Source organism: Microtus pennsylvanicus, chromosome X, assembly GCF_037038515.1.
Source record: "Microtus pennsylvanicus isolate mMicPen1 chromosome X, mMicPen1.hap1, whole genome shotgun sequence".
NCBI lineage: Eukaryota > Metazoa > Chordata > Mammalia > Rodentia > Cricetidae > Microtus > Microtus pennsylvanicus.
In genome coordinates this window covers 108,049,596-108,073,557 of record NC_134601.1, presented here as the reverse complement: position 1 = coordinate 108,073,557, position 23,962 = coordinate 108,049,596, and the positions used below count along the sequence as shown (strand labels likewise).

The 23,962-nt window shown below is 39.8% G+C and overlaps 1 protein-coding gene and 1 pseudogene across 1 annotated transcript; one reads left to right on the top strand and one right to left on the bottom strand.

The window, feature by feature from the left end:
* Window positions 1-1,729: 1,729 nt before the first annotated feature.
* Window positions 1,730-4,400, bottom strand: LOC142841310 (ETS-related transcription factor Elf-2 pseudogene; annotated as a pseudogene).
* Window positions 4,401-15,469: 11,069 nt separating this feature from the next.
* LOC142840483 (putative protein FAM47D) lies at window positions 15,470-16,657 on the top strand. Its single transcript, XM_075956978.1, has one exon. The coding sequence runs from the start codon at window positions 15,470-15,472 to the stop codon at window positions 16,655-16,657; it is 1,188 nt and encodes a 395-aa protein (XP_075813093.1).
* The last annotated feature ends 7,305 nt before the right edge of the window (window positions 16,658-23,962 follow it).

Genomic DNA, 23,962 nt, shown 5'->3' with positions numbered 1-23,962 from the left:
GAGCAAAAAATTAGGTCAAAGAGAACATTTACTTGAGAGTTTTTACTTTAATATTGGATCTTAAAAGACTAGGAATTCATTAAGTTCATGAGGTATTAAAGAGACATATCTCATATTGATGGAGCAAATAATCGGAACATATTCCCCTTCTTTCATGGTCATTAATGAGTGAGAAGATACAGTTACCCTTATCCATTTGACTAAATAGTTGTCAGCAAAGGCTCTCTTAGACTGTGTACTTATATTGGAATTTCTTTGATCCATGGGCCTTCAGAAAGGAATGCCTGATATTTACCTGCACACTTGGCTGTCCTAAATGTAAACTGAAGAATAAGAACAATTTGACCTCTAGTGGTAAATAACAGATTATGTGAAAACCGACAACAAAGAATAAAGCCTCCACAGCTATGAGCAGATTCTGGCATGTGTTAACTCAAAAAAAAAATGACTCATATGATCAACGCAACGCCTATGGCTGTGAAGATAAGATGACCTCACCTAACACCTGTCACAGGTCCCCTGTTGTGGGAGCTAGTAAGAATCTTGGTTTTGTTTTGCTGCTGTTGTTGTTGCTGCTACTGCTGCTGCTGGTGGTGGTGGTGTGTGTGTGTGTCCAGGAGCAGATTGGTATAATTGGAATTTTCTTTCTTGGAGAGGATAAGAGTAGTTTGTTGCAGACAGAACGACAATGAACCGGAGTGGTATAGCTGAGTCTTGATTTCCCCATTTTCTGAGAAAATGCCGTATTGATTTACAAAGTGACTGTACAAGTTTGCATAAGCAGTGGAAGAGTGTTCCCCTTGATCCACATCCTTGCCAGCATAAGCTGTCACTTGTGTTTTTGATCTTAGAAATTCTGACAAGTGTAAGATGGAATCTCAGAGTTGTTTTGATTTGCATTTCACTGATGACTAAGGATGTTGAACATTTCTTTGTTTCTCAGCTATTTGAGATGTCTCTGCTGAAAATTCCTTTTATATCTGTATTTCATTTTTAATGGGATTATTTGGAATTTTGATGTCTAGTTTCTTGAGTTTTTTTAAAAATTTCACTTTTATATTTCAGAAAACCTACTTGAATACACTTTGAAACAAGAGTACAACAAAATAGAATATACTTCAAATGTTGAATATAAAAACTATCATAGTTCAAATCTGAACACTGGTACTTTCCCTCTTAAAAATCAACGAAAAAAGAAAAAAAGGAGGAAAGAAGGAACAAGAATGAGAAAGAAAACAAACAGCAGATATTAGAGCTACCTGACGAGTTCATGCTGAGCCTGAATTTCCAAACCACACGAGAACTGATGCTGATGTGTCTGCAAGATGCCAGGGCCGACTTGAGTGATGCAGGTATGTTACAGCAAATTTCTTCACAATTAAGAAACCAACAGACTTAAACTACCATATAAAATGTTACATGTAAATTCTATAACAATACTGTGCTAGGTACAAGATTTTTAAAATTTTTTCCTTTAATAAAAAAAGCTTTACACAAACAAGCCATTAGCTTATTTCAAGGAAGAAAACCAAAAATTAGTCTAAGGCCTTTGTTTTAAAACAGGTTAAGCTATATGATATATATATTCAAAAACAAAAAATAAAACAAGAAACGCACTACATCTTTTTGTTACCCTCTCTTGGAGCTTTTGGATCCACTCAGTTCACATTCTAGAATACCTATATTAGTAGACTTCATATAGCACCAGTTAAGTGAGTACTGTGCAAACACAGTAATAATTGCTGGTATGCATATAAAAATGCATCAAAAATTGCTATATGTAACAATGAGATCACCCATCCCAACCCGCCCCACTGAAAACTATGTAACCTCTTACAGGTGTTAGTGTTCCAACTCTTAGTGTAACTTGCTATTGTAGTGGGCTGCTTGGTCCCTTTCAGTCTGTTTGCTTATTGAGGGTTCAGTTGTTCCTACTTTAAGAGGCAGTTTTCTGTCAGCATCTCAATGTGTAGTTCACTTCCCACTGAAACATGGGACAGGTAACTATTCCAATAAGTCTGATTGCTTTCTTCTATGCACAATTGTCTGAAGTCCTCCTCTGGCTTTTCTTGATGTCTTCCCTTGCCAATGTTTGTCAGTACAACACTAACAGTCTGCAGGCCACGGCAGAGCTCGCTTATTTCTCACACGTCACTAGTCCTTCGGTTTTCATAGTCACAGGAAGGGCAATAGCAGAAGGCGCACTGACAACCACTACATGGGTTACTGTCTTATTCCCATCTGCTCCCTTTTCTTCTACCAGCTGGAAAGTTTTCACATCATGTTCCTGCTTTTTTGCCACTGTTTCTGATTTAACCTCTGGCCCTTTTATGACCACACTGATAACTCGAGGAGGAGTCTGTCCAGAAGCCTGCTGCGCAGGCACAGATAGTCTCATTACAGGAGTACCGTGGGCTAGTGACACAGGGGTAAGTGCTCTCACAGCCAAGGGGGTTCCCACAATGTTGATGCTTCCTGACCCAGTCAGATTTGACTTTGTCTGCAATTGACACTGTGCAAGCTGTGTAGCAGGGATGGTGATAATTTTGGCAGGCTGCATGGTGATTTTGTCTCCATTTTCAGTAGAGGCTGGCATCACAGTCGGGATCGTCTGAATGACTACTTTTAGAGAGGTGGCTGTGGTCGGACTGGTGCTGGTTATTAATGGTGCGCCTGCATTGACTGACTGAACTGCCACAGTTGAAATCTTTTGACCCAGTGATGTCATCACCACAGGAACTTGCATTGCCACACGAACTGTCCTTGGAGCTGCTGTCACAGATGCTGTGGTGGTAGGAGACCTGGATGAAGTGTCATGAGCAGGGGAAGTGATATTCACAACTCTAGCCACACCCTTCTCTGCTCTGGAGCAGTTTATGGATGAGTTTTTCCCACTGCGAACAGAAGTTGCTGCTTTCAGGAGACTTTCTGCAGACAGTGATACTTGCTCTAGGGACTTCTCATCAGCGGCTGCTGCCAGGTCTTCATTGCAGGCTTTGGTCTTGTCGTCATCAATAACCACTATATTTTTGGGCATGTCCTTGAACTGATACACAAGCCTCTTTCCTTCAACCTTTGCGAGAATCCCCCTTTGGTAGTAGTATCTCAAAGCTCGCCCCATAGTTTCATAGTTCATATCTGGTTTGTTTTTGTGCTTTCCCCAAAGCTTCGAGACTGCCTTCGAGTCCACGAGTTTGAATATGCCCTTTTCTCTCTGAGTCCACTTAACATACCTGGGACAAGTATTTTTATCTTGAAGTAGATCTAAAAGAAACTCCCACAGATAAGTTGTGTTTCCTTTTCCTTTTCTGGCTTTCTTCTTGATTCCTAACTCAGGAGACCCATTGGAAACTGGTGACTGCTGGGTCTTTGGTTTACGGCCAACTTTTTTCTTTTTCGTTGGTTCGTGGCTATCTGGTGAAGTGGGAATAGGTGAGGCATCCATTGGTTCAGACTCTTCCGTCGACACCTCCACTACAGTCTCTGCAATGACATCTGGCCTCATTGCAGCATGGATGAACTCAGGACTTCTTGAATCCCTCAAGCAGGTAGGAGATTCCATATGAAGCAAGGCCTCGGCAGCTTCAATTGTCTTATCTGTACAGTGTGCATTAGTGCTATGAATTGATGCTTCCAGTGTTTCCGAATTCTCGGTCTCAACTTCTTGTTCTTCCGCCACATCCTGCATCATGTAAGTCTCATCGTCATACACCAGAACCTGGGCAGCGTAGCCCTGCTCTAATCTTGCACTGGGCACTGGCTCCACAATCACTGCTGGAAATTCAGGGACCTTGTCACCTCCCTCTTGATTTTCTACTCCATTGCTGGAAAGCTCCAGAACAGAACCTTCACTGTCAACCACTGCCGATGTCATTTTTCATTCCCTGAGGAAGTTTCAAATGGTACGAATCAATGTAATTAGAGTTCATAAATGATGGCCAGGGCTATAGGTTTCATTGTCATGGTTTAATTCAATAGAGATGCAGTAGATTAGACATCCAGAAGTCTAGTCTTCTAAAGATGATAAACCGGAGGGTAATTTGAATGTTAAGTAGTCTAAGCATCCTTCACTGCTTTCCCAAATCGTCAAGAGCTAAAATCTAAACCAGCAGTTCTCTGGAACATGATTAAGTAGGATTCCTCCCAGAGATGCAGGGATGGTTCAATATACGAAAATTCGTCAATGTAATCCACCATAAAAACAAACTGCTCTCCCTCCACGTCGCCGTGTCCCTTGCCCTTCCCTTCAGGGTCACAGACCGGCCGAGCCTCCGCAGATGCCCGCCTTTGGCCGGGCGTCCTGCGGGAAGCAGAAGGGGGCCTCCCGGGCCACCGCGCCAGCCGCTCCGCACCGCAGGACCAGACAAAACCGCGCTGCGCCCCACCGCCGCCACCACCGCGCGCACCGCCCCACAGAAGCCCCCAATCGCCTAGGCGACGGAGGCGACACAACCCGGCGCGGGGAAGCAGCGGCCGGCCCCCGCCCTCCGCACCGGCCTCAAATCCTCTCCTTTGGCCGCCTGCTGCCGCCACCAGGACACTGGAGTCCACCTCCCCCACCCGGCCACTCCGCGCGCTCCTCCCTCCCGGCGCGCCGCCAGGGAGGCGACACCGCCAGTCACCGCCTTTTCTTGAGTTTTTTATATTTTCTAGATATTAGTCCTCTGTCAGGTAGAGACTTGGTGAAAATGTTTTCAATTTTTAGGCTGCTTTTCTGTCCAATTGATGGTGTCTTTTTCCTTACAGAAGGATTTCAGTGTCATGAGGTCCCATTTATTAATTGTCAATCTTAATGTCTGTATAATTGGTATTCTGTTCAAGAAGTTGTCTCTTGTGCCAATGTTTTCAAAGCTTTTCCCCAATCTCTCTTCTATCAGGTTCAGTGTATCTGGTTTTATGTTGGTGTCTTTGATTAAGTAACCCAAAGACTCCTAGTAATGGGGTGCATGAAGCCTAAATAGGTCATTTTCTGTAACCAAACAAGGTTGCAATTGGAAGGATCGGGACACTAACCTATCCACAAAACTTTTGACCGATAATTTGTCCTGCCTACAGAGTGTTCTGGGACCAAAGCCTAAAAGAATCTTCAAAAAAATTACCAGAGAAATTTTAAGCATTAAGTGACCAACTAACAGGAGCAAATGCAGAATCCCACAGTCAAACATTAGGTGGAGTTCGGGAAGTTCTGTGGAGGAATCAGAGTGGTCAGGGACACCACAAGAATACAGCCCACAAAATCAATAGACCTGGATTCTGGGAGGCTCACAGAGATCAGGGAGTCTAACCTAGGACGTTTGCATTTGTGTTATGGTTTAGTAGCTTGGCATCATTTTGGATTTCTAAAAGTGGGAGCTGGGGTGGTCAGTGACTCTTTTGTCTACTTACGGGACACTTTTCCTCCTACTGGGTTGCCTTGAACAGCCTTGATGTGATGGTATGTGTCTGATCTTATAGTAGTTTATTATGCCATGTTTGGCTAATATTCCTGCGAGGCCTGGTTCTGAGGAAAGACAGAGGGAGGAAGGATATGGGGGAGAGGGGAGGGATGATAGACTGGAAGAAAAGGAGAGAGGGGAATCTAGGGTTGAGATGTAATATATGTGAGAAGATTTTTTTTTAAAGAGACAAACGAACAATGGTGTAGAGAGGGTGCCACACATTGACATACTGAGGTTTATGTTGGGGTGCCCCCTTAAACCTCTCAGGATTCAGAAGGCTCACTATATCAGGCAAAAACTGACTAAAAATATCTGAGGCAAACATATTAGCTCACGTAATTTTTTATCATGTTTTATTGATTATTTCTATGTTCTCTCGATGTTCCCCTGGATGATTTTTGCTGTTCTCCATTTGCTGTTCCCTTTTGGTGTTCTTCCCAATCCCACACAGAAATAATTAACAATTCGTTGATTAAATAACATGCATTTCTTAGGGCTAACAAGACAGGTAAGGCAGATAGGGCAGTTGCCTTATGTCTCATAGGGGGCATGGCTGTGAAGCTCCCCTGTAGACACCGGGAGGATTAAATCAGTACAAAATTCTAAGAAGAGAAAAAAGGGGATTTTGTGTGCTAACTACTTTCTTAAGTGTGACTAGTTAAACTAGAAGTTTGTGATTAATAATTGCATAGAAAAAGAGAAGGGAAAAATGTAGCAGTACTGTTGTATTCTCTGAGTACTTCCACTGGGAACATAGCTTTGTGGTAACAATGGCAATCAGCAGAGGCCAAAACAAAAGCTAGCTGAATTAAAGGGAATTTCTTTAGAGACTGCCTCTTTCAGCCATGACAGGGTGCCTGTTGACATCCAGGTGAGAAAGAATTCTTTTCTTTGGGTTTGGTTAAGCAGCCTAAGCTTTTTCCTGTATATTTTAGGGGTAAAGGCAACAAATTTTTGGCTGAGTAAATGCTTTCAGACCAAGGCCGCACAATGTGGGAAAAGATCACACAGCTGCCAGTATGGGGAAAGTTATGTTTAGAGTGATTTATGCACTGCTAGAATATTTTGTGATGAAACCATTATGGAAGGGGAAAAGCCATGGCTTTGCAAGATTTCTACAGAATTGACAGTGACTATACAAAAGACAGGTGTTCCCAAAGCTCTGTAATTTCTCAATACTCCGATGAGTTTGTCTAGTGATCTGTCAGCTGTACTTTTACTGTATAATGTTTGTGACTCACAACAGTACCAGAATCCAGAAAAACCAACAAAATCTCAATCATACTAAGCTCCCCTTTTAGGGGACGTGATAATATAAAAACACCAGCTACAGAATCAAAACATTCAAATTAACTCTCTGGCCAAACTTTCCCAGCATTTATTTAGTCATTCACATATTTGACTGCCCATTTATTCAAGCAAAATCTAAACCAAATATCTCAGAAAAGGCATAAGCAGAATGCAGGGTCCCTCACTACTGGTGTTCCAACTTAGTATGGAAAGACTGGGGAAGAGCATCTCATTGGAATTTTCTTTCCACACCATGAAGAGGGTCTTTAATACCTCCCTTATTGAGAAGAAGAAGACTCACCAGAAATGGCCTATCATTTTGGGGCTCATCCTCCTCAACAAGAATCAGAAATCAGAACCAGCTTTAGTATTTATTTATTTACTATTTATTTATTTATGTATTCAGATACACAGATTTACCTTCTTAGGAGTGTCAGAAGGACTTGATTGGTTTTTATGCTCTGGAAAACACCTGTCATTCCAGACATCTCCAGACTAAGTGAGAGGAGTGGGACCTTGAAACATTTATCAGGAAGTGCCTCCCCTACAATCTTTCTCTCCCTGGCTAAGAAGACTAGGAAAAAAGACGATTCCCATGAAGTGTGAGATCTCTCTGGAACCACCAATGATATAATGCAAGTGAGATAGTAATTGTAATATTAAGTTGGGCACATCACCCCAGCCATCTAACATTCCTATACCCAGAAGTCTGAGATGATTGGAAGCCCCTGGCCCTGGTGTTGCCCCAGTCCAGACTCCAACTTCCAGCCTGCCAAGTGCTGACCCCTCCCCTGGGGAGGGTCATGACCACTCCCACAGGGTATTAGGCTCATTCTGGTTAAAGGAATATTTATTTTTGAGTTTGCGTAGGCTTTTCTCCCCACATACTATCTCGGTCCACCCGAGAGTGCCACATTTATTAAACACAGGCATTTTAATTCGGTCTAATCTGATTTGATTGGAGTTTCTTGTATTGGTGAAGGGGCATTTATTAAGATTAAACCAAACAGTTATGGACAACCATGCTGTTTATATCAATTAAAAGTTTTAAGTTATTTTCATTGATGGACAGATAGAGTGGGCTCGTGTCTCTGAAAAATCAGTCTCTTGATGTCTAAGCTTAGGGAGCAATACAGAGGTTTTAAAAGCAAAACCCATAAAGATCATGTGAAATTACCTGGTGTGAGAGAACAGATCACAAAACACACAATGGAACCCACTTTAAGAGCTTATTAAAGAGAAAAATTTGTGCACGCAGACCTGAGAAAGTTGGTGCAGGAGAGAACGTGAAACTTTTAAAGGCTGCCTAGTGCATGCACACAGGATTTTATGTAGCTATGTCATACATAGATAAAGGAGGTCATGCATATGCACAAGGACTTACATAGCTGGGTCATACATAGGTGACGTGACCATGCTGTATATAAGTTCCATAGGGCCTAAGGACCCTAGATAGCTATTTAGATTGCGTGAGCACTTGTCAGCACATGCATGGCCCTGGAACGCAGAAGTACCAGCCACAACACTGTGTGGCAGGAACCATAACATTCCACCATTTTGTTTATTATTAAAAAAAATAATGAGGGTTTGGGGGTCTCCAATGGGTGAGAATGGAGCTCACATCTTTCGGGACTTCTTCCTGCTGGCTTTATCAGCATCAGAGAGTTGGGGTGCTAAATCATGTCCTGGGGTAGCTGGTTACTTCCATGTTTCCCGGACTCTGTGGAACTGGATGGCTGGCAGCTTTGACCTAGCAAGATGCTAATAAGACAGAAGATTCTGTTTAGAAAAAAAATTAGATCCTGTTGACTGAGGGAGAAGAGTCCCAAGATAGAAGGTGGAGGAGGGTTTCCCTGGGTTTCCAAGGTAGATGAGGGAGTTTCCCAGGGGCTCCCGAGACCAGGAATGATAATGGAAGAATTGAATAATATTTATTCTTGGGTGAGGCTAGTCTGTTCATGTCTGTCCAATTTGGCTCCCTGGAGCTTATGAAAATGTTTAAAAAGAGATAAATTTTAGACATATTAAAAGCTTATGGTTACAGTAGTATAGTGTTGGAATAGAAGATAGTGGAAGAGGAGGGAAGAGAAGGGGAATTATTAGACCTATTAATGTTTTACCTGAAGCAAATCTTAAGGCACTTGTTTTCTTTAGCACTACAGTATTACCTTTACATCCAGGAGACACTGCTGCAGCCAGTATCATGATAAAGTCCATTTCATGAGTTTCCCTTTGGAGTTTAGGGTTGTGAATATCCCAAAACTTGTTATTGTTTCTTACCTCCTGGGTGTTGAAGGGTGCCCGGGGCCCCTTTATTCCATCCCACCTGGCTAGCTTACACCTGAAATAATCACACAGAAACTCTATTAATTAAATTACTGCCTCGCTCATTATCTCTAGCCTCCTATTGGCTAACTCTCACATCTTGATTTAACCCATCTCCATTAATGTGTATCGCTACTTGACTGTGGCCTACCAAGATGGGTCTAACCAGCATCCGTCTTGGGCAGGAGAACCATGGCACCTGCCTCTCTGCCCTTCTTTCCAGCGTTCAGTGCTGTCTTCCCTGCCTATCTAAGTTCTGCCCTATCAAAAGGCTAAGGCAGTTTCTTTATTCAACCAATAAAAGCAACGCAAATACAGAAGGACCTCCTATACCACGTGGGCCTCTGACAGTCTTTGTGCTTCCAGCTCTGTGTTTAATGATTGCCTCTGTAACAACAGCTGAATTGTTAACTGGAAATTTAAGTATCACATTGGACATACAGAGAAATTGGTAAAGCAGATAGGAGAAAGAGGAAAAGGGACAATTAGAAAGGAGAGCATATGGAGTTTGGAACAGGAGAGCTGAGTATGGTAATGAGACTTTATTCTTCTGGCACTGGAGAAAAAATAGCTGATCTTGGTATCCTCTGGAACTTAGGGGATCAGAGCCCTGTTTGAGTTACTGTATATAGGGAGGGGTCCTGAAATGGAAAAGTAAAAGGTTTGAGATGAGACAGGTCAATCCCATGAGGGAGACCTTCAAGTTTGACAGTTGTGGAGTTATAAGAATTATTTTAAAGGGGCCCTGTCATTTAGGGGAGAGGGGTGAGGGGCATTGTTCTGAGAGGGGACAAGAGGATCTCCAATTTTAATTGGAGATAGGCAGGGTTGAGGTAGTGAGTAGTCAGTAAAATCCCATAATAGGGAGCAAAGTTGAAACAGCAGTTGTGTAAGCAGGTGATCAGGGAGGGCTGAGGTTTAGGTGAGAGGCTAGGTTTCAAAATCAGCCACCCATATATGAGTTCAAAGGGCAAATGGAAAGGGGGATTTGGGGGAGAGCCTGGAGCCTGAGAAGATCCAGAGGTAGAAGTTTTACCTTGTAAAGGTGAAGCTCCTGTAACATCTTAACAAGAACATTTTTAAAGGAATGGTTAGTTCATTCTACCTTCCCTGAGGACTGAGGGTGGTACGGGATATGAAAATGGCAGAGAATGTTAAGAGCCTTAGAAAAAGTTTGAGAGATCTGGGAGGTAAACTCTGGACCATTATCTGACTGAAGAAGAGCTGGGATTCCAATCTGGGGGTTAATTTCTCAAAGAAGAACATCAGAAACTGGGCCTTCTTGTTAGTGGTGGGGAACGCTTCGATCCACTCAGATATGGTGTCCACCAAAACCAAGAGATATTTAACTCATCTAATGTTGGTTATATGAATAAAATCAAGCTTCTAGTCAGTTCCTGGAAGGGATCCTTTGGCCTGGTGCATTCCTACCCCAACAATAGGGAAACTAGAAGGAGAGGCAGGACCCCAGAACTCTCTCAGTATTGACTATGTGGCTCCGGTGTTCAAGAGAAAGGAGATGGACTATCCTGATACTGTGAAATTTACCCATGGCTGCCTATTACAGATGATAGTTGTGGTCAGGTCAAAAGAGCCTGGGCAGCCTCGGTAGTCCATGGCCAGATTTAGAAGGCTGATTTGGGAATTTTCTGGGTTTGATGTCTCCATGCCATGATGTGAATGAGGGCAATCAACTGCCCAATGCCCTTCCCTATGGCACTTTGGACATGGTCTCATGGGACCAATATGAGAATTAGGACATGTCTGGACCCAGTACCCAGTTTTACCACATTTGAAACACAGGCCTAGCAGTTCTCAAGCCCTGGGTGGCAAAGGATCAGTATGGACAGCAAGGACAGATAAGTCTGTTACCTTGGCTGGTTGGGTGGCCGTGGCTAGCACTTGACAGTTATGATTGTGGATTTTATCATTTCTTGCATGGTACACCTTAAAAGCCAATTCTAAGACTTCTGTCTATAGGGTCAAGGGGCCTTTCTCCAAATTCCTAAGTTTAGCCCTAATGTCAGGGTAGCTCTGAGAAAAAAAAATAAGTCATGAGTAACTGTCTGCCTTCTGTGGTCTCTGGATCTAGGTTAGTATATTAAGTTTCAGTGAGGCATTTAAATGCAGATAGATTTTTCATTGTATAACCTCTAAGAGTTTATCATGGTTACCGGCCTTAGTGAAGCCTTATGGAGACCCACAAGAAGGCAAGTCAAAACTGCTTTCTAGCTAAAATATTACCTGAGGTGTTATAAACCCAGTCTTGTTACCACCTGGGGACCACCTCTGCCCCCAGGGGGTGTTCTGCATTAGGTTGGTGAACCTCATCTGCATGTCCTCTGACCTTCTCCCAAACTCACCTGCACTCCTCAGGACATAGGATTATATAAATATATAAATTAGAGAAAGATTATATAAATATCATGAAAAGTGAGATTATAAGATTGGGCAATATATTGGAATTGCTTTAGGAAAAAGGTAGAATTAGATGTATAAGAACCCAGTTTTTGTTCTATGTGGGAGAGTTCTGAGAGCGAGAAAGAAACATGTACCCTGACCAGTCTTATCAACACTAGCACTTCTTACAACAGTAGAACTTTAGCTGGCTTGGCTTGGTCAGGGTTGGGTTCCTTTGCAGCATGCGAGCACATGATAGGAGGGGTAAAAGTGGGTGCTAGAGCTGGGCAGCTGCTGTGAAATGACACCAGAGAGGAGGAAGGATCCAGTGGAACTGACAGAGTAGTTGGGGGGGGGGGGGGCAGGAGGGAGCTGAAGAGGTAGAAGTAGCTGTCTGCTGAGGTCGGAAAGGTGGGGGTTTGTTAGCAGGGTTCAGGGCAGAAGTGGGGTGTTCCTCTGTCTTAGATGGCATAGCTAGGAACATGTGAGCAGGTACACAGCTTGTAAGGACAGAGGGCTTAGACTTAGAGCTTAGATAGTAAAAGGCTTAGATACAAGGAAACTCCTTTAATTTGCCTATGCCTTGACAATAGTTAGAAAGCTCCCTCAGAATATCAGGATCAAAGATGTGTTAGGCAGCAACTTTAGGTTATTATCTAAAGGGTACTTGGACTTTTTTTTTTCAAGGATAAAGAAGAGTGGGAAACTGTAAGTAAGAAATTAAAGTCTGGGGTTTTAGGGTTTCTAAAAGATATCCCAGGGGGTGGGGAGGTTGGACTGATAGTTTTGAGGGTTTGTTTCCCATAGCTGAAAATGTGAAAATGGTGAAAACAACACAAACCCCAAGGCCAGTAGCTGGACATCTTCATGCTAGGGTGGTGGTTCATAATAGAGTCTAGCTAGAGGCTATCCAAGTGAGCTGGAGGACAACCCTGGGTGGTCCAGTCATGTTCATAGCTATGGGAAGCAACCAGGGGTGAATGTCAGTAAAGGGTTCAACCATAATATTGAAGGTTGTGGTTGAGGACTGCTGGGAGCTCAACAGTCAAGTTCTCAGGTTTGGAGAAATGATTAAGCTGACTGGAAAGGAAAAACTCACCAATCAAAGCCATTGCTGTGCATAGAGGTCAGCGACCAGGCAGATGGAATGAGGGTTGCTGTGGAGAAACCTGGTCCAGGGTCTGGGTCCCAGAAGAGGGGTGGAAGAGTCTACAGAGTCTCATGGCACCAATAAAATGACCATGTGCAAGCGAGAAAGGATCACAAAAGATACAACTGGAACCCAGCTTAAGAGTTTATTAAAGAGAAAGATATGTGCATGCAGGCCTGAGAAAGTTGATTCAGGGAAAGAGCATGGAGGCAGCGTGCATGCTTTTAAAGGCTGCGTAGCACATGTGAACAAGGGCTTACCTAGTTGTGTCATACGTATGTGATGTGACCATGCTACATGTAGGACATGTAGGGCCTAAGGATCTTAGGTGGCTATGTACTTTGCCTGAGTGCTTGTCGGTGCATGCATGGCCCTGGAACCTGGAAGTGCCAGCCATAATGTTGTGTGACAGGAACCATAACACTATCATTTTATTCAAAGTTAGAAAAGGATCAGAGTTACCTTGAAATATTTTTTTTCCTGACAGAGCTTAGTAATATTTTAAATACAACAAGCATACCGATTATTTTTTATTCATGTCTTTTTTAGATATTTAAATTTACTTTAATTATTTTGGTTAATTCATTTGGACCATGGTCAAAGCCATCAAAATCAATGTTCTGTCAAGGTAGACATGACCATTGGGGATTGGGGGTTTGGGACTGAGACTTGCTTAAGAAAAATACAAAATGAAGTCTGAACAGGATGATGTTACTTTAGTCACTTCAAAGAAACTTCACTGAATTAGTGGTAATAGACTAATAAATGTAAATTGCCATTCATTTTCTAAGCACAATCAAATAAAACAGACTAGATTTGTTTTTGCAGATAACAATAATGGGGGTGATTCATAGGACAATATTTTGCAACATCTGGTTATCAGGCATCAGAAATTGATCCTTATTAAAACAGAACATTGATTAAGTAAATAAAGAGGTCTACAAATATCTTAGTATACCATCTTTCTGCAAAACGTTCAATATGGGAATTAGCAGTGCATGCCTTTAATTTCAGCATTAGGGAAGCAGAGGCAGGTGGATATTTGTAGTCCAACCTGGTCTACAAAGCGAGGTCCAGTACATCCAGGACTGATACACAGAGAATCCCTGCCTTGAAATACAAAGCAAACTCCCCCCAAAAAAATAATCAAGAGAGAACAATAGAGGTAGATACCCATGCTAGCACTAAGTTAAAGATAATCAGATAAGTAACTTGATACAAAAAATGTATAAATGACAGATATCATGGTATCCACATGGCTGGCCAACCAGAGAAGAACACAGCTTTGATAAAAAGGAAACAAAATGAAGAATATCATCAGACTACCCACCCAAACCACTAAAAGTCAAAAAAGCAGTGGAACCACCTGCTTAAAGCACTACAAGCAATTAGCACAAAGTTTATTACAGATAAAACATATACAACCTACACATTGTGAAACTTACTATTCAGGAAGCTGGAGCAGGAGGTTGCATTGGTTGAGGCCAGCTTAAGCTATGTAAGGGTTTTCAAACCTGTTTCAGCTGTACAGTTGGATGATGGCATGTTATTCCCACACACAGGAAAAGTTTATGACAAGCAATCATGAGCTTAAGTGGAACACCTTTTCCCTCCATCCAAACACATTCTCAATAAAACTCATTGTACCAAAGATGTGAAATATTTAAGGAAAAGCTAGAGGGAAAATAAGTGATAGACATGTGCCAAAAATGATAAAATACTTTTAACAAAAGTAGAAAAATATATACATTAATAGATATATACCTATTTCATAGGCCAGAAGATCCAAAACAGTTAACATATCATTTACTCTTATCTAATACACAGAACCCTCATCAAAATCAAAATGAGATCATTTGTAGCCATTAAACAGTGCTGAAAAGTCTCACAGAAATCCAAAGGTTCCAACAGAAACAACAGCAACAAAAACTTTGGAAAGAATAACCACAGGTGGATAAATTAAGAGACCTGTTTCAAAGCTGTAAATCTATAGGAAGCAACACAGTAGAATTGCTTGCTAGAAATAGTAAAAATAAATTATAGTATCAGAAAGTAAATACAGAAAATTGGGTTTCAGAAAAATTAAAAAATAGATTCAGTGAATAAAAACTTACCCTTTGCCACAAAAACTTTCTCAATATTATCTAACCATAAGCAAAAAAATTAAGATACATTAATCTTCATGATCCAAAACATTAAATTTTAATAGATGATTGAACAAAACCTAGAAATGAAAACTGCACAAAAACTAAAACACATTAACTTTGCAAAGGAAAAATTCTGTAATGCATTTTAAAACTATACTTAATTAAAACACAAACTAGCTGAATGGAATTTAATCAAAGACAAATGATGGAGGAAGAAGAAATTTTACAAATGATATATTGGATGAAGCAATTTAATCCAGAACACAAACAACTATTAAAATTCAGTGAAATATATCTTACAATCACTACAAACTAAAGAGCTTAAAAAAACTGAACATATACTTAGCCAGTGAAAAATTATGAATGACAACAATGTCCAGTATATGGACATGTTCAATATTATTGGCTACATAAAAAGGCAAATGAAAACCATAATGAGATACCACTGAACCAATATGTTCTCAAATTAAAAGATGTAACCATACCATATGCTAGGAATGTGTGGAAGAATTAAAATTATCCTAAACTTCTGGTGGGTTTAAAAGTCTAGTCTATCAGTAGTGGGTATTGTGATCATGTGGTGTAGAATAGAATTGGAGGAAGTGGGGCGTAGGCACTCCATCTTGCTCATCAAAGTAGAATGTAAAGTTTCCTAGCAACCAAGCATCCTCGGAAACAAGAACTCATTCTGGAGTGGTGGTCTCAGAGCCAGATATGCCATGGGGGACCAGAGGCTGCCAGAGAATCAGTCTGGTCAGGTACCCAGATACAAGCATGTCTTGAAGCACAAAAAGGAGCAAATGACATTTCCTCCTTTCGTTGAGGGCCATCACCAGCTGTTTTCTCAAGCAAAGCTCGAAGACTTTACTAGAGACTATGAGTCACGTGAAGAGATACTGTCAGGAACAATCCAGGGTACCATTCTCCCCAGAATTTCTGATGAAGCACCCAATAATGCCACCAATAAGAACCAGAGAAAGCTGCCCCAGGACTTGGGACTGATTTATTCAATGTCAGTGGATCAGCAAGGAAGTAGAAGGAACCAACACAAGCGCGATCATTTGTCTCAGATGGAAGATGATGTTGAAGACAACTTCATCAATTTGCTGCAGATTCCAAAACGTGATTGGAATCTGAATAAGTCACCTCACTTAGAAAATCAAAGGAACTCAAATAAGAACAGCAAACATGGGAAATACCTTCACAGAAATTTCAACCAAGAAACTCCTGAGAAATTCCAGTCATGTCAAAGAAATTTTCTTCCTGGTAACACATCCACAAATCAAAATTTGCTTGACTCTCTTAATTATAGATACACACAAAGAGGAGGTGATTATATCTATGAATTGGATGACACACTGGAAAACTTGGATGTGGTGCAACAATTTACCATGGACAATGCTTATCAGCCAACATGTGAGGAATCCTCAGACAAGAATATGTGTCCTCTTCCTTCCAAGCTCAAGTACTTCAGAGGGTTAAGCAAAGAAAAAGTCATTAGATTCTCCAAAGAGGCAAAAATATTTGAGATGAAACTCCAAAAATCACACGATTGTTGTACATCCACCAAGGAGAAGTTAAAAGATGGGTTATCATGTCAGAAACCCAAGCAGTTAAAAGCACTACCTAGTAAAGAGCCTATAAATGACCATAAGGGTTTCCTTGAGATTCAAGGTAGAAGCTTTTGCAAACCAGATGTACTTGAAAATCTCTATGGGACAATTGCCTTTAAGGATTTCATTGTACACAAGGGCTATGATATGCCAATCATACTAAAGAAATTTTTTATGAAGAAAGGATGGAATTACAACTCTGTTAATACTCCTATACCAAGCATATTAAAAAATTATGAACCGATAATGCAAAAACAGGATGATAAAGATGAAGAAGAGTGGGAAGGAAATTGAGTAAAATTTTTCCTATTGCCACCTACTTGCCTATGACAAACACTTATTTTGCATTTGAGCTATATTGGGTGGCCACCCATTAGCACCATAATCATAGCTGTAACATCTAACATTGTAAAACTCAATGAAGTTTTGCTTTGCCATGACCATTATTTTTGATATTTTATACAGTGTGAGGTCAATATCAGAATCTATTTTACCCATATTTCTTCATTTACATTGTTATATAAGTCATTTGTAAAACTACCTAAAACCACTAAATAAAAACAAGAATACTCTGAATAAAATGACTCAGTGGTATCCTTTGTAACATGGGTGAATCTCAAAATATTTTAATTGTACTCAATGAAAGGAAACTTGCATAGTTCCCTGTAAATTTAAATACTAATGAAATAATTATAGACATTATTTTATCAATAAATATTGAATTCTATAGCTAAAATGATGGGAAGCTATTTTCCTTTCGTGTACACGACAGACTTTACTCTTCTCAGACAGTTATTTTCCTCCAATGTTTTTAATGTCAAGTACACTTTAGTGCTTGTACCAGTTTACCTTTTGTGGGTAAAGCACATCTTGAAAAAGCACATATTTTAAGTTATTCTATTGCATGAGTATGCTGATAACATTTAATATTTTCAAGAATAAAGCCCTATCTCATAACAGGCCTGCAGGAATTCCTTACATTCCCCTTTGATGCCTTTTACTACTTTGATTCTTAGGTACAAAAAAATGTCATGCTGAACAAACTTATTTGTTTTTCTTTAGCCTTTAGCCTGTACTTCTTACAGAAAATTAATTTAAGAGGCATTACATTTGTTTATGCTGTGGAATGTTTGTTTAATGATACAAAGATGTGTTGTATTATTTTATACTGCATTTGTTTAATGCTGTAAAGCTGTGTTACTTTGACTTCTAAAACACCTAATTGGTCTAATAAAGTGCTTAATGGCCAATAGCTAGGCAGAAGAGAGAATTATGCTTGCTTGCCAGGCAGAGAAAAAATAGGAGAGATCTAGGCTTGAAAGAGGAGGAGAGAGGAGCAAGAAAAGGAGTAGAAGAGGAGGATGCCAGGGGCCAGCTACCCAGCCACACAATCAACCACAGAGTAAGAAGAGAAGATAGCCATATAGAATAAAGAAAGGTAAAAGGTCCAGATGCAAAACATAGAAAAAGAGAGACTGGCTAATTTAAGTTAGACAAGCTGTCCAGAAACAAGTCAAGATAAGTCTGGGAATAAAATAAGTAAAATAAATTATTGTGTATTTATTTAGGAGTTGGATGGCAGACACCCAAAGAGAAAAAGAACACATGTACTTTTGGTGTCATATCTAATAATTAGTTTTCATTTGAATTTCAAATAGCTGTCTTCATGTGTCTTTCTTTATCTACTAGTGATGCTATGGTTTAAGTTTGGTTTAATACTTGCATTTCAGTTTTTAACCAATTTTGGTATTTTTACAAAAGTATATCGTGTTCTATAAATAGAACATAAATATTATTAAGTGTAAAGTAAGAACATGCCTGATGAAGAAATTAAGAGACACTGTGAGTGTATTAAAGCATGATGGTTACTGAGATTCTCCAGAAATTCCTTCAGATTTAAAAAATACATTTTCTACTTTTGTCTTTTGACTGTACACACATTGTGATTCTATGTATGCCAGTGTTTTCTCCTTCCCCTAAAGCTCTTTTCCTAATTGAGAACAAAAGATGACAATTTCCTTTATTGCATCACATAAATTTTTTATTTAAAAACATTTTCACATACAATATATTTTCATCATGCTTCCAAAAAATACAACATTGGTAGCTCAACATAAACTGTATATACAAAGATGTTGACTTTAAGAGTAAATTATAAGCAAAATGCCTATTTTGTGTTTCGCCTATCATAAAAGCTTACCTTGTAAAATTTATGAAGCATTTAGTTGTCAAATCCTTCTATATTTTGATTCTTATCTACTATGCCTTTGTGCCATGCTTTCTTGCATGTAACTTGTTCTTACATAAAATACAACTTCCTATTTTTGTATAGAGGTATCTCTTCAACTATTTTACACATTTCTCTGTAGTAATATGGAGCGCGGCGGTGGGGCTGCGTCCCCAACACCCAGCCGCCTGCCCGAAATAATTACACGGACACTGTATTCATTTAAACACTGCTTGGCTCATTTCTACCTAGCATCTTCTAGGCTAACTCTCCCACCTGGACTAGCCCATTTCTTATCATCTGTATAGCACCGGTCTTACCGGGAAGATTCTAGCCTAAGTCCATCCTGGGTCGGAGCTTCATAGCGTGCGTCTTCCCTGGAGCAGGTAGCATGGCGTCTCCCTCTGAGGTGTCTGCTCTGGAGAGGAGAGCTGTCGAGTCTGACCTCACTTCCTCTTCCTCCCAGCATTTTGTTCTGTTTACTCCTCCCACCTATCTCCTAACCAATGAGAGCCAAGCAGTTTCTTTTAATTTAACCAATGACCTTCCTCCATCATTTCCCCTTTTTCGGTTTAAACAAAAAAAGGCTTTAACTTTAACATAGCAAAAATACATATAACAAAACAGTTATCAAGTAAAAGTTACATCAGAAACATTTATACATATAACAAAATTGACCGTAAATCTCTATCAATAAAGCAAAATCTATACTAATGCAAATTATTCATATCTATATCATATCCCCCTTTAAATGTAAAAGAACGTTTATAAACAATATTTTGGGAACATGGGCGCAGTTTTTTCTGTCCAAACTGCTTCCTGCTGAATGGGGGCGTCGTTAATTAGGTCTTTCATGGTATAACCTGTGTGCCAGGGTCATCTCAGTTGGCAGTTGAGCAAAGCAATTTTCTGAAGATGTTCACAGCAACCCTTCAGAAGGACGTGGTCCATCATACCAAATCAGAATTGAAGAAATGAACAGGGTCTCATCTTCTGTGAAAATAAAAGAAGACTCTCTCCAAAGCATCATATCCTTAGACCCAAATTCTGAAATCATACCCTCATGATATCCGTTCTGGTTCCACTTGGCAGCCCATATAATGAAATGTCTCTCTGTACTTACAGTCAAAAATTTTAAAGAAAACACAATGTACATAATCCAGACTCTCTGTGAATTTTCCATTTATTGCGTGGCTTATTTTTACTCTATCACTTTACTTTATTCTGTCTGTTTAAAGACTTTACCTTTTTTTTTAACATTAACTTTATTTTATATATTCTTTTTCTTCTCTCTCCCAAGCCTACGTACATTCATCTAACAGTGTGATTCATTTAGTGGTCTGAATCTGTCCTATTGTGAATCTGTAACTATATTAAGAGGTTCTTTAAAATCCCTTAGCACCATAAGAATGGCATATAATTCTGCCTTCTGGACAGAATTATAAGGGCTTTGTTCCACCTTACTCAATTCATCTGACTTGTAACCTGCTTTCCCTGATTTATTTGCATCAGTATAGAAAGTACGGGTTCCAGTTATTGGAGCATCACGTAAAATTCTAGGAAGAATCCAAGTTCTTTTTATGAGGTTAAGTCTACCACTTTTGGGATAGTTGCTATTAATTTCTCCCAAAAAATTAGCACAAGCTCTTTGCCACGGTTCATTGTCTTCCCATAACTTTTTTATTTCTTCAGTAGTAAAAGGCACTATAATTTCTGCTGGGTCTATACCTGCTAGTTGACGAAGTCTCAGCTTACCTTTTATAATTAATTCAGAGACATTTTTCACATAAGTTTTTAATTTTTTACTTGGTTTATTAGGTATAAATATCCACTCTAAAATAATATCTTCCCTCTGCATTAGAATCCCTGTAGAAGAAATTCTGGAAGGCAATATGACTAGGATGCAGCTAAGATTTGGGTTCACCCTATCCAAATGTGCCTCCTGTAATTTTTCCTCAATCATTGTCAGTTCCTTTTCTGCTTCAGCTGTCAGTTTTCTTGGACTATTCAAATCTTTATCACCATCTAAGGTTTTGTTTAAATGAACTATTAGATCAGGTGTTATCCCAACAGCTGGTCGTAGACTGGAAATGTCTCCTAACAATCTTTGGAAGTCATTAAGAGTCTTTAACCGGTCTCTCCTAATTTGTGCCTTTTGTGTTTTAATTTTCTCTAACCCTATTCTGTAACCTAGGTAATTAATAGAATTTCCTCTTTAAATCTTTTCAGGGGCAATTTGTAATCCCCACCTAGGCAAGACTTTCTTTACTTCTTCAAACATCCTTTCTAAAGTATCTTTATTTGAATCAGATAACAAGATGTCATCCATGTAATGATAAATGATGGACTTGGGGAATTGTTTACGAATTATTTCCAATGGCTTACTTACAAAATATTGGCACAGTGTAGGACTATTGAGCATACCTGTGGGAGGACAGTCCACTGATATCTCTTATTAGGCTGAGAATTATTATAAGTAGGCACTGTGAAGGCAAATTTTTCTCTATCCTTTTCTTGTAACGGTATAGTGAAAAAACAATCTTTCAAATCAATAACTATAAGAGGCCATCCTTTTGGTAACAGAGAAGGCAAAGGAATTCCAGATTGTAGTGGGCCCATAGGTTGAATTACTTTGTTGACAGCTCTTAGATCTGTCACCATTCTCCATTTACCAGATTTCTTTTTTACAACAAACACAGGAGAATTCCAAGGGCTGGTTGATTCTTCAATATGGTGAGCATCTAGTTGCTCTTGCACCAGCTGTTCCAATGCCTGTAGTTTATCTTCAGCTAGAAGCCACTGTTTGATCCATATTGGCTTCTCAGTTAGCCATTTTAAAGGTAGGGCTGTTGGTACCTCTAAAGGTTTGGTATTTGATGTATGTTCTTGTACAGCCTGAATGGCTGGTGACATTTTTCCATAATACCTCATCATATCCTTCCCAGAATTATGAATTCCTGGAAATACAGGAATGTTAATCTGGGTACTCCATTGCTGTAGGATGTCACGGCCCCATAAATTTATGGCAATATTGGCTATATATGGCCTTAGTCTTCCTATTTGCCCTTCGGGCCCTATGCATTCAACCCATCTTGTGCTTTGTTTTACACGAGATAGGGTTCCAATTCCTAGGAACTGAACATCTACCTCTTGAAGAGGCCAATTCGGATGCCAAGATTCTGGGGTAATGATACTTACATTCGCACCTGTGTCTAATAAGCCTTCAATAAAAGTGCCATTTATACAGACTCTTAGCTTCAGTCTTTGATCATTAATAGAAGTCTGCCAAAATATACGTTTACTCTGTCCTACTGGGTTTTTTGACTCATCCTCCACACGTAATTCATCATTTAGACCAGTATTACTTTTTACAGCAGAAATTGGAGCTTTTAATTTTCTTGGTGAGGCACGTTCTCCACTGTGACTGGGAATGACTGGGCCACTGTTGGCTTGGGGGCCTGCGAGAGGCCCCCCAAGGAGTTTCCCGATGATATCAGATTGCCCCATCTATCTGTTGTTGACTTACATTCGTTGGACCAATGCCTGCCTTTACCGCATCTCCTACATATACCTGAAGGCCGAGGTCTCCTATTTTTGTCATTCCCAGAAGAGATATTATTCCTAGAAATTCTTTGCCTGCAATCCCTTTGTAAATGTCCTAATTTACCACAATTAAAACACCTGGCAGTTTGATGTCTCCTCATTGCTTTGGAAATCACTTCTCCTACCCAAGATTCATCATTATAGCTAAACGTCTCAACAGTCATCGTATGCTGAATCCATTCATCCATAGGTGCTGGTCTAGACTTTAAAGGCCCAATTATCTTTTTGCATTCTATGTTTGCATTCTCAAAAGCTAGAGATTCAAGAAGTATTCGTCTAGATTCTGGGTCTGTTACCCCTATGTCCAGAGCCTTAATCAATCTTTGCAAAAAGTCAATAAAGGGTTCTCTCTGTCCCTGCCTAATTCTGGTATATGATTCAACCCTTTTTGCTGGATCTTTGTATCCTATTCCAAGCATTTAAAGCTGCTTGGTGACATAGACACAGTACTTCATCGTCATAAAGAGCTTGGACCTGTGGATCAGCATATTCTCCTGCACCAAGAATTTGATCTTGGGAAACCTCAATACCTTTTGCTCTTCCTTGCTGTTCCATATGTTTGGATTCTTCTCTGAAATAAATTCCAAACATCAAGGAAGGTCCATTATCTAAAACTGCAGACACTAACTGATGGAAATCATGGGGGGTAGCTCTAGCATTAGAAGCCCAAGTCTTTATCATTTCCTTTACATATGCATTGTGCAAGCCAAAATTAACAACAGCTTGCTTAATTTCTTTCAGATCATTCATTGCTATTGGTGTCCATCTAGCTTCTCTGACTCCCTTTGAGCCTTTAGAAGTTGACGCTTTGTCAGAATTAAGTATAGGGTATGTTGCTAGAACCCTGGGTAAGCCAGTTCTAATAGCTGGTGGAGGCATTGTATCCTGTCCTTGTGCCTCCTTACTCTGTTCACCAGCTGCAATAATTTCTCCAATCTTTTCAAACCTTTTTATCATTGTCTCTCTTAAATCCTGAATCTCCTGACCTGTATATATTTCCAGTGATTTCACTGAGGTATCAATTTTTTGGTCCCCATTCTGCACCTGTGATTCCAAAGCTTTAATTTTTTTCCTTCAAAGATAACATGTCCTCCTTAAACTTTTCTTGTATATCATGTAGATTCCCATCTTGGAGGTACATTCTGTCTCTTACCTTATCAAAACTTTGTGATAAAGTCTGAAGGTCAAACTCAAGAGCCTGAACCCTTTCAGGTAACTTTCTAATACCCTTGGATATGGAATCAATTTTGTCTGTCATAGTATCCACTTGTTCAGATAACCTCTGATTTTCAATAATTTTAATCCTGTCAATTAGTTGTTCATTATTAGTTCGTAAAGATTCTATCATTCTTAGGAGTGCCATATTCTTCTGTTCATTATTAGTTTGTAAAGATTCTATCGTTCTTAGGAGTGCCATATTTTTCTGTTCATTATTAGTACGTAAAGATTCAATCGTTCTTAGGAGTGCCATATTCTTCCTTAATGATAGAATATGGAAAAGAAAACTGAAGCCTAGTAACAAGCAAATTAAGGTATTCCCATAATCATATAAACCTTGTATGTTATAATTCATTGTATTAGTAAATATAAACTTACTAATCCATTGTATTAGTGAAAACAAAGCAGTAAAATTTGCGATAGAAACGAAAATTGCCATATTACCTATTATCCAGCAGGTGGCGCTGTTGCAGAGTCGCGATGAAAACATGGTCCTGTTTCAGTGCCTTAGTAGATGTTAAAAACTGGAAAATGCAAGTTTCTCAACAAAG